The sequence below is a fragment of the Malaclemys terrapin genome, chromosome 1 (assembly GCF_027887155.1).
Source record: "Malaclemys terrapin pileata isolate rMalTer1 chromosome 1, rMalTer1.hap1, whole genome shotgun sequence".
In the NCBI taxonomy this organism is placed as follows: domain Eukaryota; kingdom Metazoa; phylum Chordata; order Testudines; family Emydidae; genus Malaclemys; species Malaclemys terrapin.
Genome location: NC_071505.1, coordinates 90,458,471 through 90,473,169, shown reverse-complemented (window position 1 = coordinate 90,473,169; position 14,699 = coordinate 90,458,471). Strand labels below are relative to the sequence as shown.

General features: G+C 48.7%; 1 protein-coding gene and 1 non-coding gene across 3 annotated transcripts; both read left to right on the top strand.

Moving 5' to 3' along the window:
* The first annotated feature begins 2,900 nt into the window (after positions 1–2,900).
* TRNAH-GUG (transfer RNA histidin (anticodon GUG)) lies at positions 2,901–2,972 on the top strand. The gene has a single exon. It is a non-coding gene; the product is annotated as a tRNA-His (tRNA).
* A 788-nt stretch (positions 2,973–3,760) lies between these two features.
* On the top strand, positions 3,761–14,600 carry SMIM45 (small integral membrane protein 45). 2 transcript variants are annotated; one of them, XM_054030615.1, is made up of 3 exons: positions 3,761–3,927; positions 9,618–9,693; positions 10,223–14,600. In XM_054030615.1, the coding sequence occupies exon 3, from the start codon at positions 10,225–10,227 to the stop codon at positions 10,429–10,431; it is 207 nt and encodes a 68-aa protein (XP_053886590.1). In that variant the 5' UTR covers positions 3,761–3,927; positions 9,618–9,693; positions 10,223–10,224; the 3' UTR covers positions 10,432–14,600. The 2 variants fall into 2 exon arrangements, with proteins under 2 accessions (XP_053886590.1, XP_053886582.1); XM_054030607.1 differs by having other exon boundaries at positions 10,220–14,600.
* The last annotated feature ends 99 nt before the right edge of the window (positions 14,601–14,699 follow it).

Sequence of the window (14,699 nt, the reverse complement as noted above, 5' to 3'; positions counted from 1 at the left end):
GTTCCTCTGATCTCTTGTCTTTCCTATCCTTCCTGAACTGGACTTTCTCCCTTTCAGTTCTGTTCCTGCTGCCCCTTTGATGATACAACTCAGCCACCGAGGTCCCTATCTACTAACTCTCCATTACTGCATCCCTTCCTTTCTGGTACCAGTTGCTGCCTTGCTCGCTACTGGCATCTCTTTCTCCCAATGCTGGCCTTGCTACCTCCAGACTCCACCAAATGTTTCCGTTGCTGCATCTTTCTTTGGCCTGCTCACAGCAATAATCTAGGGAGGAAGTTGCTGCCTGGTCAGCCCTACTGTTCCCATTGCTCTTTAGACCCAACAGCCTCCAATACAGGTGGGGCATTACAAGGGCAACTGTACTGACGTTATTGGAGTTGCAGCCATGTACACATATTCAGCTCCCAGACCTCACTGAGTACCTAAGCCAGCAACATAAAGGAGAGGCCCACAACAGGTTAATCTTGATGGGTAGGTGGTATCAGGGAGTTTGTAGATCCCAAATTGTAGGGTAGGCTGGGAGGTCCCTGGGTTAGAACTGGTTGAAATTTTTTGGCAAAACATTTTTATGCAATGTAGCTTTTTAATCAAAAGAAATTTTTTATGGAAATTTTTCATTCTGGTTGATTTTCCCCCTGATTTTTCAATGAACTATTGCAAACTAAAACTCGGTTATTGGCAAAGTCAAATCAGCTTTAGTGGCTTTAAAAACATATTTACTAAAAAAAATTTTTTTTTTAACAAAAGTGCTCTTAAAAACAGATTTTCTGGTTAGGGCGTTTTTTATTTTTTGCTAAAAATGAGTTCTTTGCATAAAATAAACTCCCATGGCCTTTTCTGCCTAGCTCTACTCTGACTAGTGGAGTGAAGGGCAAGGGGTTAGAGTGGGGCGCCTTGCATGGTTACAGCTACCTTCCCAAGCTCAGTCCCAGCTGTTAAAATCCTCCCTCAGTCCCCATGACAAGACTCCCGCCTCCCTAACCCTCTTATCAGTTACGAGTCCTCCTATCCATGGGCTTGGCTATAATAGGCCAGGGGAGGCTCTTGGGAAAGAAGTTTTTGCTTTATTATGCCCCATGAAGGTTCCGGAAAAGTTGAGAAGGCGGTATGTGCTATTTTGCTTCCTGGGTTCATCAGTAACCTCCCTGGACTCCAGGGACATTACTGATAGACCCATGAAGCTGAGTAGCAAATACCACATCATCTGTGGCCACAGAACCTACATGGGACAGATCAAAGGCTTCTTTGGACAGGAGCTGGGTGACCGCATGTGAAGAGGGACAGGGATTTTCCCAGTGTGTGGGGATCTCCTGAGGCAAGTTTAGTGGGTCAGCCTGATTGCATCCATTTGCAAAGAGAGGCAGCAGCTGGTCCCTAGTTTCTGCTTGGAAAAGGAAAGTCAATCAGGAAAAGAGTAGTGTGGAAGAGTAACAGGAATTCTTCCTGGGCACCGCGCCAATGTCCGGAAGCAGTGTATTCCATCCTGGAAAGGGCTGAGTTTGGAATGTCCAGCCACTGTGCGTTGAAGGGAAGGATCTATGGGCCTGAGAAGCTGTGGCCGTCAAGAGGCACTTTGAAAGCCAAAGGGGCCTTGGGTGAGTTTGTGATGGTGTGACTTTGAGGAGCGTGTGAAGTGTGGAAGGGGGAGGGTGGAATGAAAGGGTTGTGAGAGGAAGAAGGTGCTGAGCAGCCCATCGGTGAGGGCAAGGTCCCAGGCAGGTGTTGTGGGAAGAGCTGTGTAGCCCCCAAAGGCGGTCTGCTGGGCAAGTGCATGTGAGGAGGGACAGGACTTTTCCCAGGGCTATTGCTTCCTGCAGCCAAAGGCTTTAGGAAGAAGAGAGCAAGGGATCTTGTTCCCTGGTGGAGGCTGTGGTGTGATCAGGATCAGCTCTAGCCACCAGCAACGCAAGCATGTGCTTGGGGCGGCACATTTCTGGGGTGGCATTCCAGCCATCCTTTTTTTTTCGGGACAGTTGCACTCTCGGAGCTGCGCCACTTAGCCGGGGCGAGGGCACTGCACCCCTGGCCATAGTGGGAAGGGGAAGCCTCAGCCCCGGGATGCTGAGCTGCCAGGGCCCAGCCACTACCTGGGGAGGAGAGGGCGAGTCCTGCCACGGAGCCAAGGCTGCGCCGCCTCATCTGTGCATTGGCTGCTGTGTGCCACCCCTTATATCGGGGCTTCTCTGTGCAGCTGGGCGGGGGAGGGGATAAAGCCCCTGCAGGTGCTGGGAGAAGGAGACATCACTCCCTCCACTTCCAGCGCAACCTGCAAGCCCCAGCCCCACCTAAGCTTGGGGCGGCAAATTTTTTGCTTGGGGGGGGGCGGCAAAAAACTGAGAGCTGGCTCTGGGGTGCGATGTAAGTTGGCCTGTAGGAGCTCCATACAGCACACAATCCAGCCCCATTTCTTGTTTGTATAGTGGTGCATATCCCTGCCTGGCAAGTGGGGTTTGATTCCCCAAAGGGGAGAAAGAAATGCCTAGCCAGTACATGCCTCACTTCCTCCTTCTATAGTGACTTCTGTTCACACCCTGCAGTGTGGATTTTCAGCTCCAGAGAGACAATTAGCCCACAAGACCACCCCTGCCTGCTTGTCCTAGCAAAAGCCTCTACATTGCCTTCTGCCGTTGGGCCCAGCTTCAAGACCCGCATGTCTGGGCACTTTTTGGAGTTGCAAAGGGAAATATTCAGCCAAATGGGGTGGCAGCTGGTCAAGGGGCCAGGAAGAGTGCAAAGTGGACAGGCAGCACGCTGGCCTCCTGTCTTTTTTCCTTTTGTTATGATTTTAACTGTGACAGTCATGGGGAAACTTGAGAAATAGCTGTGGCGATAGGTGGCCACTCCAAGAGTGCAGAACTGAGCATTTCACTCTCTGTTGCTTCATCAGCTGACAGCTGGCTGTGATCGTATAGTGGTCAGTACTCTGCGCTGTGGCCGCAGCAACCTCGGTTCGAATCCGAGTCACGGCATTGCTTTTGGATGGGGATCTCCTGATGCAAGCTTAGTGGGTGATCCTGATTGCGTCCATTTGTACAGAGAGGCAGCAGCTGGTCCCTAGTTTCCCCTTGGAGAAGGGGAAGAATAACAGGAATTCTTCCTGGGCACCAACGTCCAGAAGCAGCATATTCCATCCTGGAAAGGGGTGCTGAGCCGCCCATCGGTGAGCGAAACGTCGCAGCGCTAAGAGCCTTTTCCCTGCGTTAGCTTGGGGTCTGCGGAGGCGCTGCAGGGCTTGGCTAAGCCTGTGTGCAGGAGGGGAAGGCGCTGGGCTTCCTCCAGTAAGGGGGGCTCCACCCGCCCCCCATTCTCAGATCACCGTGGGGGGCGGGGGGAAGAGCTCCTGAGTCCCGCCCTTTGCTCCCGGCCGCCAGCCCTTCACACCACCCCTGCGCCCAGCCCAGCTTCCCCCAAGCCCTGCCGCACTCCCGTGCAGCCCAGCCTGGCTTGCCGCTGGCTCGCAGTCAGACAAGTCACAGACAAGCCGATCGCCCCAGCCGGCGTCCGCCAGCCCGGACAGACCCTCCCGCCTAGGTCCCCGCGAGACGGCTCCCATCGCAGCCCGGCTCGCGCTGTACCACGTGCGCTGAAGCGCTGCTAGCCTTGTTGCTATGGCAACAGCACATAAAGGCCTCCGCGCCGTTTCGATTGGTCGGGGAAGGTTTTGTCCCGCCCGTGAGGGGGAGGCGGGGCCGCGGCCGGCAGAGTGCCTCGCAGGTTGATGGACGAGGGGTAGCCGCGGGGGGCCAGCGCGCGTCGCTCTCACGCGCTCTGCTCCGCCTGTCCCGCCCCGACCCTCTTTCCCTCCCTGTGGTCCTGACACGCGCAGCGGTGTCACGCGCGAGGGGCGCCCCCGGGGTCTCGAGGACCAGAGGCTCGTCCGCGCGCTGCCCGAAGCCCCCGCGCGACCCATGCTCGTGGAGCCCGGTAGGTGGCGCGTGCCGGACCCTTAGGCGGGGCGGGCGGGCGAGCTGCGCCCCCGGCCAGCCCCGTGCCCCCGTCCCAGGCTTGGCTGGAGCCCCTCTGTGTCCGGACGTCTCCAGCAGCACCCGAAGGGCGCGCTGCGGCGGGGAGGGCTCGGGTTTCCGTCTCGGAACCACAGCTCGACATGTTCCCTCCCAGACCTGGCAGGGGAAGAATCCCGCTGCTGAACCTCTGTACCCCGGCCAGGGCCCCTAGTGAGCCAGCAGCCCCCTGCGTATCTCGCTAGCCCACCTTCACTTGGCCAGTGGAAGGAGACTCACGGTCAGGCGTCGGGCGGCCCTTGCAAGCTCTGTCCGGTTCCTCCTGCCCAAGTGGATTTTGCTCAGTCCCTTGGGACTGGTGCTCAAATTCCTGGGAGGCCCAGTATGCCATCATAGCTATTTCCACAACACCTCTAGCCAGCCTGGTGTCCAGCACAAATGATCAATCCGAAGAGGTGCTGCTGCAGGGGGTTGTTGTGTTGAGGGTGGGATGCATCGTGGGTTTTTAAAAGGAGGAGGGATCCCCTTGAACTTAGTTAACTGAAATCTCAGCTCAAATGTAGATGATGTTTTTCACCTTTAAAAAGGCATGAATTTAAGTGAAAAAAAACCACTGAAATGTTAGCACAATGGGGGTTAAAGCCCGCTTAAGATCAGCAAACCCACGGTGTAAAACCGACACATTCTCTAGTCTAAATATCTGCTCTTGGGGTCTTTCAGTCAAAACAGCTCATTTCACTGACCAAAACAAGAGCTGACTGCAGAGCTAGTGTATCGCTGTGGGAGAGCGAGGTGGGTTCTAATATGTCTCACAGTATGTCCAGCCAAGATCTGATTGCAAAATTCTTCATTTGGGATGTCGAAGGCAGAGGGAGTAGAAGGACTGGCAAAGCCAAGGTGGAGTTTCAATTGGAAACAGATAGAAAAATCATCTTTTGACTGGTGAACTGAGGATAGATGGGAATCTGCAGGTCACAGGGGGAGTATAAATAGAGAACTCACGGTGCTATTTTTACTGTCACTTTTTGGACTATAACTTCACTTTCAGATTTTGAAAGTGGACGAAATGTGGGAGGGAAATTACTCATGCAGTCAGCCTTTCCCCCACCACCTGTGGTAGCTTAGCAATGGTAAGTTACCTGTTCATTTCCCCTCCCTCTCCCCATTCCTGTCACTTCAGGCATCTGTTATATTAGCTGTGACTTGATGTAATTTCCTCTGACACCTTTGGAAGTTGGTCCTGGCAACTTTGGTCCCCACTCAGATAGCTCAGTAAGTGCCAAGGTGAAGAATGCAGGGTCATTTGTTGTCCATGGGTAATATGGAAATTTCACTGGCATAATTAGCCTTTGAAGAAGTAGGTTCCACTGGTAGAGAATGGATAAACAGGCATCTAGATTGAAGGATCTTCTACCATATTTCAAATCCCAACCTGATCGGTGTTTCCTGACATGGGGGACTGGTTCCTTTTCCACCACTTATCTCTCTGCCACCCTTCATTACAAGACGGAGTGAATTACATTCCATTTTTAGATGTAAATTTCCCCCCTTCCCACACAAAATTATTGTTGTCCCAATGTGGAGGTTTTTAAAGTTATTTATATAAGATGTCCAGAAATGAAGCTGAGGTAGAGACTACCTGTTTAATTCCAGGGTATGAGGAGGAAGTCATATCTCCTGTCACTGAGAGGTTCCCCCCCCTAACAGATTAAGGGAGATGTTGGGAGGCTCAGTGAGGAGGATAGTGGACAGGACGAGATGGGAGCCTGCAATCAAGTGAGAGGAAGAGAAGAATGCTCAAGGACTTAACAAGGAGATGGGGATGCCAGGGAGGTTGCAGAAATGTTGAGTTGTAGAAACGTGACGGAAAAAGGTAGGCAGGAATGAAATCTACCAATGCATCCCTCGGCATGTAGGATAAACCCACCTGATCCCTCCCCCTCAAGGCTTTAGAAAATGGATAAACTTCCAAGATCCCTGTGAATAAGACTGGGGAAGGGAGATTCCTTCCCAGCCTCAGATCTGACAGTTTGTTGTTTATCCCTGTGCATGCGAGTGAGAATCCCTGGTGGTTTGATATCTAGTATTGTGAATCTGAGGCGATAGAAAATGCGATTGATAGGGTTGAAATGAACATCATGTTCACTCTTACACTTCCTGCTGACTTGTTCTGCACTAGTGGGAGGGGAGGGGGATCTTGGTAACTGAGGGAAATCAGCTGACAGCTTAGGTAGGGGAAAAACAGTCCCACACATGCACTTTTATGCAAATTTGCTTTGGTTGATTGCTCCAGTATTAAAAATCAACAAGAACTGTATGAAATCAGTCAGTATGGTACCAAATTAGCTAAAACACTTAACATGTCATAAAAAATCAGAGATGGAAGCAATCTGTCAGGTCACATCCTGTCCATTCCTCCACTGTGGTTTATGCAGAATTGTTCAGTACATTTTCCAGGACATTGTCCAATTTTGAATAATAACTGAGTGATGGGGTTTTCATCACTTTGCTTGGAAAATGGTGCTGTAGTCCAATGCCACAGAGGTCCCTGTTACAAAAAGGTGTATTGATCTCCATCTTAAATTTCCCATTTGCTCAGATACTTCCTGTTGCTCTTTGTCGTATTCCTGGATCATCCTTAATAATTTTTCTCCCTGCTTACTGTTTACACCCTTCACATTTCATTTTCTCGCAGTCTCCTTATCCTTAAGAAGGCATTTGCCTTAGTTAATTTTATGCTATATAATATTTTAATTAGATATATTCCTGGGTGACTGGCAGTCTGAGCCAGCAATTTGGGGATATCCCTAAGGGATTTTCAGAAACTCTTTGATGAGATCCCAGTAGCAATGATACACCATCTGCTTTTAAATATACTGCCCTTCATGTATAAGATCACTGAATACATCTAGAGAGAGATTTAAAAGGAAATTGTGGAACAGCACAAGAGAAGGAGTGATTCCCATCCACTTATCAGTTAGGGAGGATGTTGGGAAGGTTTGACTGCTAACTTCCTGGATTTGGTACACAGAACAAGATAAGTGTATCATGTGGCGTCTCTATAATCCAAGTATTATGTTCCTTTGTGGTACAATCATGCTGCGACATAGTATCACAGGGGCATGACATACATCTGCTTTGCCCATAGGACAGATATATGATGTAAGAATATTATTGGCTGGGAAGAGAGGAGAATGTGTCTCACCTGGTTTGGAGGTAGGGATGGGACAGAGATAGATGGGCAGTAGTAGCAGCAGAAGTTAGTGTGACAAATCTCCCCCCCTCCCTACCCTTGACCAACTCTGGAAAGGCCTGAGGCGTGGGACAGAGATAAGCAGCTAATAGTGTAGTAATAAAGCCCAAAACATAATCAGACTATCTCTTTGATGCGACTGTCACAGTTTGTAGGTAACTGTACCTGTATTCTCTGCTCTGTGGTCCACTCCAGGAGTGCCCAGTCAGGTCTTCAGCCATCAACTGTCTCTGGCAGGAATCCTTGTCCCACTCCCATCTGACTGGGGGATTTAAGGCTGCACAGCTTCCTGCCTTACACTGTGATAGCCCCAGCAAGCCAGTCTGCCTGACAGCCGGAACCTATGCATTGCTCTCAGTCTCTGAAGGTTATGACCAGTGTGTCGCCAGCAGTAACAAGTTAATACACTGTTATTTCTAAGCAAGCACAACTATTCTTGAAGTAGAAACAATACAGAGAAAACATAAGAAACTAATAAACAGATTTAAACACACACTAAACATACCTAGAGTCACCCATCAGTCTTAAGGGGTCCTAGTTGGCCAAAGTGTTTCCAACTCTTGGACAAAAGGTCCTGTCTGTTTGCTGGATCATAAAGAAGGCCTGTGTCAGTTCAAGATCATTGTCTTAAAACAAAAAAACCCTTTGTCTGTTAGTCCCTATAAAACACAGCTTGAACCAGTATATGCAAACCATTCCAGGGAGTGGTACTCTGCAGAGCTGTTTAGACTCAGTGACTTGCCTTAATCACCCCCACTGTTTTTAGCTCCAGGAGACACTGTGGTAACCTTCCCCCATGGAGTGGAACACAGTCTTACATAAACCATTCATAAATGTAATACAGTGGCCCCCAAAGATACTGCAGTGTCTGTCACAGTGTCATTTTCACGTACTCAACATTGGCCTAACTCGGCTCCTGTTGAAGTCAATGGTCATTTTACCATTGACTTTAGAAGGAGAAGAGTTAGGGCAATGCTGAGTGCTTTTGAAAATCCAGCCCTAAATAGGTCTCCATTGTGACTTCCGTCTAACTGCAGATGCTTTCTGTGCTTGTCTTGCTTTCCAAGCCTTTTCTCTTGTGCTTGAGGATTTTTGTTTTGCTCACCAAAACGTATGGTGATCAGAAATTAAAATTAAACCAAAAATCCCCCGCACAACATTCAGAGCTGTCTTTGGTGGGAGTTGGTCCTGCTTGGGAAAGGGCTGACTTTGGTCTCCTTATTCTACCCCTGCTTGTGAAACACTTAGGGCAGTGTTTTGGTAAGAGCAGGGGACTGGGAGTTCAAAAACCTGGATCTGTCCCTGGCTCTGACACAGATGTCCTGTGTGACCTTGGCCAAATCACCTCTCTATAAACTTGCTTTAAATAGGGACACTAATACTTCCTTGCCTTGTAGGGGGCCCCTGGGAATGGATTTGTTACTGTTGGTAAAATGCTTTGTATTATGAATGGTGAAAGTTGCAGGAATGATAATGCTGGAGGATGGTTCCCCTATTTATGTAAAGATCAGTAAGGTTACGATTTTGTCATGGATATTTTTATTAAAAGTCACCGATAATAATGAAAAATTAACAGAAGCCCGTGACCCGTCCCGGGGGGAGAGAGGCCAGGGAGAGAGCTGGGAGCTTCAAGGGTCCGTCCCCACCCATGGGGTCTCGGAGCTCCAGGATCCCCGCCGTTGGCGGCTCCCAGTGCGGTGGAGAGCTGCGGGGTTCCCCACGGCTTTCTGTGGCCACTGGGAGCTCTGGGGGTTCCCACACACACACACTGCCGGTGGTGCCTGGGAGCTCCAGGTGTCCCCCCAGCTGCCTGCGGAGGCAGAGAGTTCCAGGGGTACCCCTGCCACCCATGGCGACCAGGAGCAGCGAGGGTCCCTCTTGCTGCCAGTGGTGGCCAGGAGCAGCGATGGTTCCCTGCCACCCGCAGTGGCCAGGAGCGGCAGGGATCCCCCTTGCCACCTGCGGCAGCTGGGAGTAACGGGGGTCCCCCCTATTGCCCACGGCGGCTGGGAATGGTGGAGGGCTCCCACCGCTTGGGGTAGCTGGAGTACCCCACAATTCCCAGCCTCTACAGGCAGCAGGGAACCCTGCAGCTCCCAGCTGGTGCTGGCTGAAGTCACAGAGGTCTTTGGAAGTCACGGACTCCATGACCTCCATGACTAAATCGCAGCCTTACAGGTCAGACATACTACAAGCAGCAGCCATGCGAACTTCCCCACCCTCTTTCGCCAAGTGCCTCATCTCTGATGTGAATGTAGCTGCTCTGAGAGATTTTTGGTCTCTATAACCCATTCAGCTCTTGGCCTCTCTGTTGAGACTAACAAGGCAGATAGTTAACGCCAGTGGTGATGGGTTTTGTGTCTGGGTAAGTTGAGTGCTTGTTGTTTTGCCTTTCTTAGGGGTATATTGGTTTGAAAAGGGAACATCACAAGCCACCCAAGAGTGAAGTCTGATAAGAAAAATCAGCTGTTGGAGGTAAGTCACTTTTTAGGCCCACTTAAGCTACGGGCATTCTATGAACATTTCACATCAGTTTAGATGCACTGCAGCCAGCAAATGATCTGAAGTCAGAGACCGAGTCAAATGAAAACCAGAAGTTAAAAACATGAATATGTTAATGAGAATTAAAAAAAAAATCCAACCCCCCAACCATTGCAGTCTAAATGCCTTTGTTTGTACACACTGGGAGACTAGAGAACATGCCAGTGCAATCTGAGGGGGAAGATGCTGCTTAACCAGGGCAGAGTGGGGCATAATTGGTGCTGAACCTTACAAAGTAGAGTGCCAAACTGGGGCAAAGCAGGGTACTAAAGGGCAGAACTAGGCATTAAAATAGGGCAAAGCTATGTTCTAAACTGGATGCAGGAGGGCTGTAAAGGAGGATGGAGTGGCCTGGGTACTTTTAGTTAGGTAATCTCTGCCATGTCTCCTTATGTCTGATCAGTTTCATGTTGTCACTCATCTTAATCCATCTACATCTGCTTCTCTCCCCCTTCTCCAGCAGCCATGCCCCACTTCTTGGATTGGTTCGTGCCAGTGTATCTGATGATCTCCATTCTCATCTTGGTGGGCTTCGGAGCTTGCATATACTACTTTGAGCCGGGCCTACAGGAGGCCCACAAGTGGCGGACGCAAAGGCCGATCATGGAACGAGATCTTCGGAAAACACTGATGATACGGGATAACCTTGCCTTTGGGGTGCCTGAGGTCTAGTATTCTGTGTGTGGGGTGTTTCTAGAGCCAAACAGAGCCTTTTCTGGATGGGCCCTGGCTAACAAGATTTGGGCTGGATGCACGTTTCTCCTTACTCAGGAGAGAATCTTCTACTGTCTAGTGACTGAAGAAGGGTAGTTTTACTCTTTGCTGACACGGGTCTTGGTTAATCACCAGAGTTACCTCTTTTTTTCCCCCATCATCTTCTCCCTTTCTAAGGCAAGGTTTGTGTGCCTCTATTAACTCAAGGCTTTCAGGTCTACCCTAGACAAGATATTCATCACTCAGCAAAGGATCTCCTGCACCACTCCATGACCTGGATTTTTGGATCCACCAAAGGTAAAGGTCTCTGTTATTCATTATCCAATGGAGGATACCTGTGCCTATACATTACCTTTAAAAAAAATTCTTATGGGCACCAGATCATAATAGATAGACTTGATATGGGACATAGATCCTTTAACTGCTAGGTCACTGGTTTAAATCTAGCCCAATTTGCTAGGGTCTGAAAGGTGTCATCATCGAATGCCTCTTTGGTGACTTACGTAAAATGAATTTGGTGGGTCTCAGGCCAGTTCTTCGTGGATAACTGCATATCACAGAAATCACCAATGCCACTGAATTGCCACCTGTGCTGGGAGTCTCATTAGGGAAGCCACAGATTGAATGAGCCATGGAGAGTGAATTCCCTACTCACCCCTAGAGGTGATCTTCCCAGTTCAGGAGTGAGACACACAGGAGGGGCAATGGGAGTAAAGATTGCTTTATTGGTGCCCATGTTGTACCTGTTTCGGGGATAGAGGACATCAGTCTCCAGGGCTGTCAATCTGGTACTTTTATAGAATCATAGAAGATTAGGATTGGAAGAGACCTCAGGAGGTCATCTAGTCCAACCCCCTGCTCAAAGCAGGACCAACTTTCATGAGCACTAAATTCACACACAATTTTCAGCTAAGGAGGTCTGTGTTGATCCTGCCAGGAAATCTCTTGCACCTCTCCTTGCCCCAGGGCTCTGGATTTATCGCATAGGCCTCAACAGATTCATTGGACCTTCTGCACCTGTCCATGACCCAGGAATCAAGGGTCCTTTATTATGAATAGATTTCCACTCGTTCAGTCCTCTGTCTACAGCATTTTTTGAAATGGATCCCTTAGTGCATCAGTTCTGGTGCTGCACCCTCTTGACTGTCATCCACATTGAAAACTGTGAAATGCTCCTTGGAGAACCCTTCACTGTGAATCTCTGGTAAGGGACGCTGAGCCAGACAGGTGGAGATGGGGCACTACTAATGACTGTGCTTTCTAGATCCCACCTGTATACCATATAATGTGTATATGTACACTGTTTTTGCACTTTCCTCCACTCTTCCCTAGGGCTGATTTGCTAACAAAGTACTGTAAGAAAATGTGACTCCATGGGAGAGTGGGAATCCAGCACCTTTTTCTTCATTGCGAACAATGTGCAAATCATAGCAGATAACACTGGCCCAACTCAGAGCCTATGACTTAAGGTATTCCACAACAGGTACTACTGTGCCACACCTGCTTAGAAATCTAGTAAGACACTGGCTCCTGTTCCATGGTGCTTTGTATCTCTGCTGATCCATCATACCCCTGACTGTTTCTCACTTACTCTGCTAACATGCCCCTGCTACCCCATTGTCCTCATTTCTATATATTATTTATTATAAAACTCCACTCTTGACCAGTCACGCCCAGTTATCTACATTCCATACAGTACCACTGTCGTATGGCACCACTGTGCCATTGTCAGTGCATTCCATACCAGTGCAGCACAGCCATGGCCACCTTTTGATATACCCTGCTGCATATTTGATGATATTATTACACAGCCATTGTTGCCCTATCGGCCGCCCTTCTGTACATTCTATATCATTGTAACACAGTCCCTGCTGCCCTACTGTGCACATGTCTGTACATTCCATACCATATGCACACACAAAGTGTTGCTGTTTTGTACATACTTCAGTACATTCCATACCAGCAGACTGCTCTTGGTGCTGGTTCAGTGCCACGTTCCCTGATGGCTCCACTGTGCAGCAGGAGCCATTAGACGCAAGGGTGCACACAGGCTCCTCCCCTCCTCATGGCTGCTGGATCAGCTCACAACATATAGTCCCTAGGATGAGAGTTTTGGAGCCAGTGATAATTTTCACTGGAAACTGTTGACAGCTTTTTCATCCATTACTGAATGAAGGATGGAGAACATCTTATGTCGATTTAAGTGGGTGACTTGTCATTGGGGGTTGCTTGGGGAATAACGTTTGTTAGCAGTGATGGCTGTGGTACAAATGGAAACTGTCCTCAACACCTGGCAAATGTCATTGGCCTTTATTGGCCATTTCATCTGCCCAGGTCAGATAAGGCATCATCACCCACACCAAGGTCCCAACTGATGGGACCTTCTTGGGTCTGTCAATGCGGGACAGTTGAGTCCCTACATTCAGACTGGAACATGGTGATCTTGATGCAGATATCATAACATGGGACCTGATTCAGCAAGGTACTGAAGCATGTGCCTAAATGTACGCACATGAGTTATCCTACGTGCTTCAGTACCTTGCTGAATCAAGGCTGTGAAAGTGCAAATGTCACAGTGCAGCATCACCGTATCATCCGGTGATGATTTTGTTCCTCAGTATGAATACAGATAAATGGCAGCCCTCAATCACATTGACAATATCTATTGCCCAAAGGTCACTCAAATTAATAAAGCCATAGTTTCTGAGTGTCAACTTAGAGACCTGCTTCTTGGACCTTGACTGTTGTAACCTGGTGGCTAGGCCACCAATGTAAATGGACCCCAGGTTGAGCAACGGGGTAGCAATAAAAACCCTTTTCACTAGAGGTCAGGAGCTCAGAGATGTCAGGGACAGGTTAAAATATCCCCATAAGACTGAGGTTCCATGTTTTGAAAAGACTCAAGATAAGGAAATCTCTCTCTCTGGTAATCCCAGTTTCTCTCTCTATGAAAGAATCCCTATTACTGTGTGTATGGCAGTCATCCCACAGGTGCAGTCTGCCCTCCAGAAATGGCTGGGAGCCAATTCAACCACCCACTTACAATCAGAGGTCTAACAGTTCCTACGGAAAGGGTCAGGAAGGACCCAACCACAGAGACTGACCTCTCCTCTCCACCACAGGCGATCACTCCAACCCTGGATGGATGTACATTGTCAGGAAGTGATGGGGAGTTTGTACTGTGCTCCAACTGTCCGGGGCAGGGGGGAGGAGGGGAGAGGTGTGGGATGGAGGACTTCAGTCTCCATGAATGTCACCAGCATGAACTCCACAATCGCTCTTGTATTTCACCAGCAGAAAATTCACCTTCATAAACTAAGTCAAAAGAAGGGGAAAAAAAAAAAAAAAAGTAAATGAGTGATTGAGTCTTGTGCCAATTCTCTGTGGGATGTGGCAGGCAGAATGACTGTCTGGAACACCTTCAGTGTGTGTGGGAAGCCCTATCCATGTGCGCCTATTCTGGCTCGCAAAGGAATCCCCACAGACCCCCCTCTCTAGGAAACAGAGTTACAAAGTCCTGCTGGAGTATGGGCTGGACAAATAGGTCTGTTATTTCTCTCCCTGTATCCTCTGGACCCCTTTCCTGTTCTGTGCCATTCTCTGTGTGTAGTCTCAAGTGTTTTAACCCCACCTCCCCCAGGACCTGGATTAACTGGATGAAATTGACCAGAAAGAAATTTAATTGTCAGAAATGGAAGAGAAAACATTTCTCAACAGTGGGATCCATTAGGTCTTGGAATAGTCTCCCAAGGGAAGTGGTGGAAGCCCTGTCACTTGGGACTTGTTAAAGCTAGACTGGACAAGGCCTTGGAGACTCCAGGGAACAATCCTTCATGGGCAGGGGGATGGCCTACATGTGATATAGCAAGTATCTGCCATCTTTAACTTGTATGATACTTCTCTCTATTCATCTGTCTGATACACCAGTACTGTGAACACCCCACCTTTAACCTAAGAGCTAAAATAGACACAACCTCCAAAGCTGTTAAATGTTGTTGTTTTTTTTTTGCAGCATGTGTTTTGCACTGTCTGGTCCTGATGAAATTATCATTAACTGTCAGGTGTTTTATTCTCATTAGAGTCAAAAGTCTATATAATAAATGTATGTAATAAAATATCTATAGAGACATGAGTTTTCTGGTGCTTTATTGTCCTTGGGGTTTATTTTTAACATCATATTTTGGGGTGTTTTTTATTCTCTCTGGGATTAAACAGGTTACCAAATA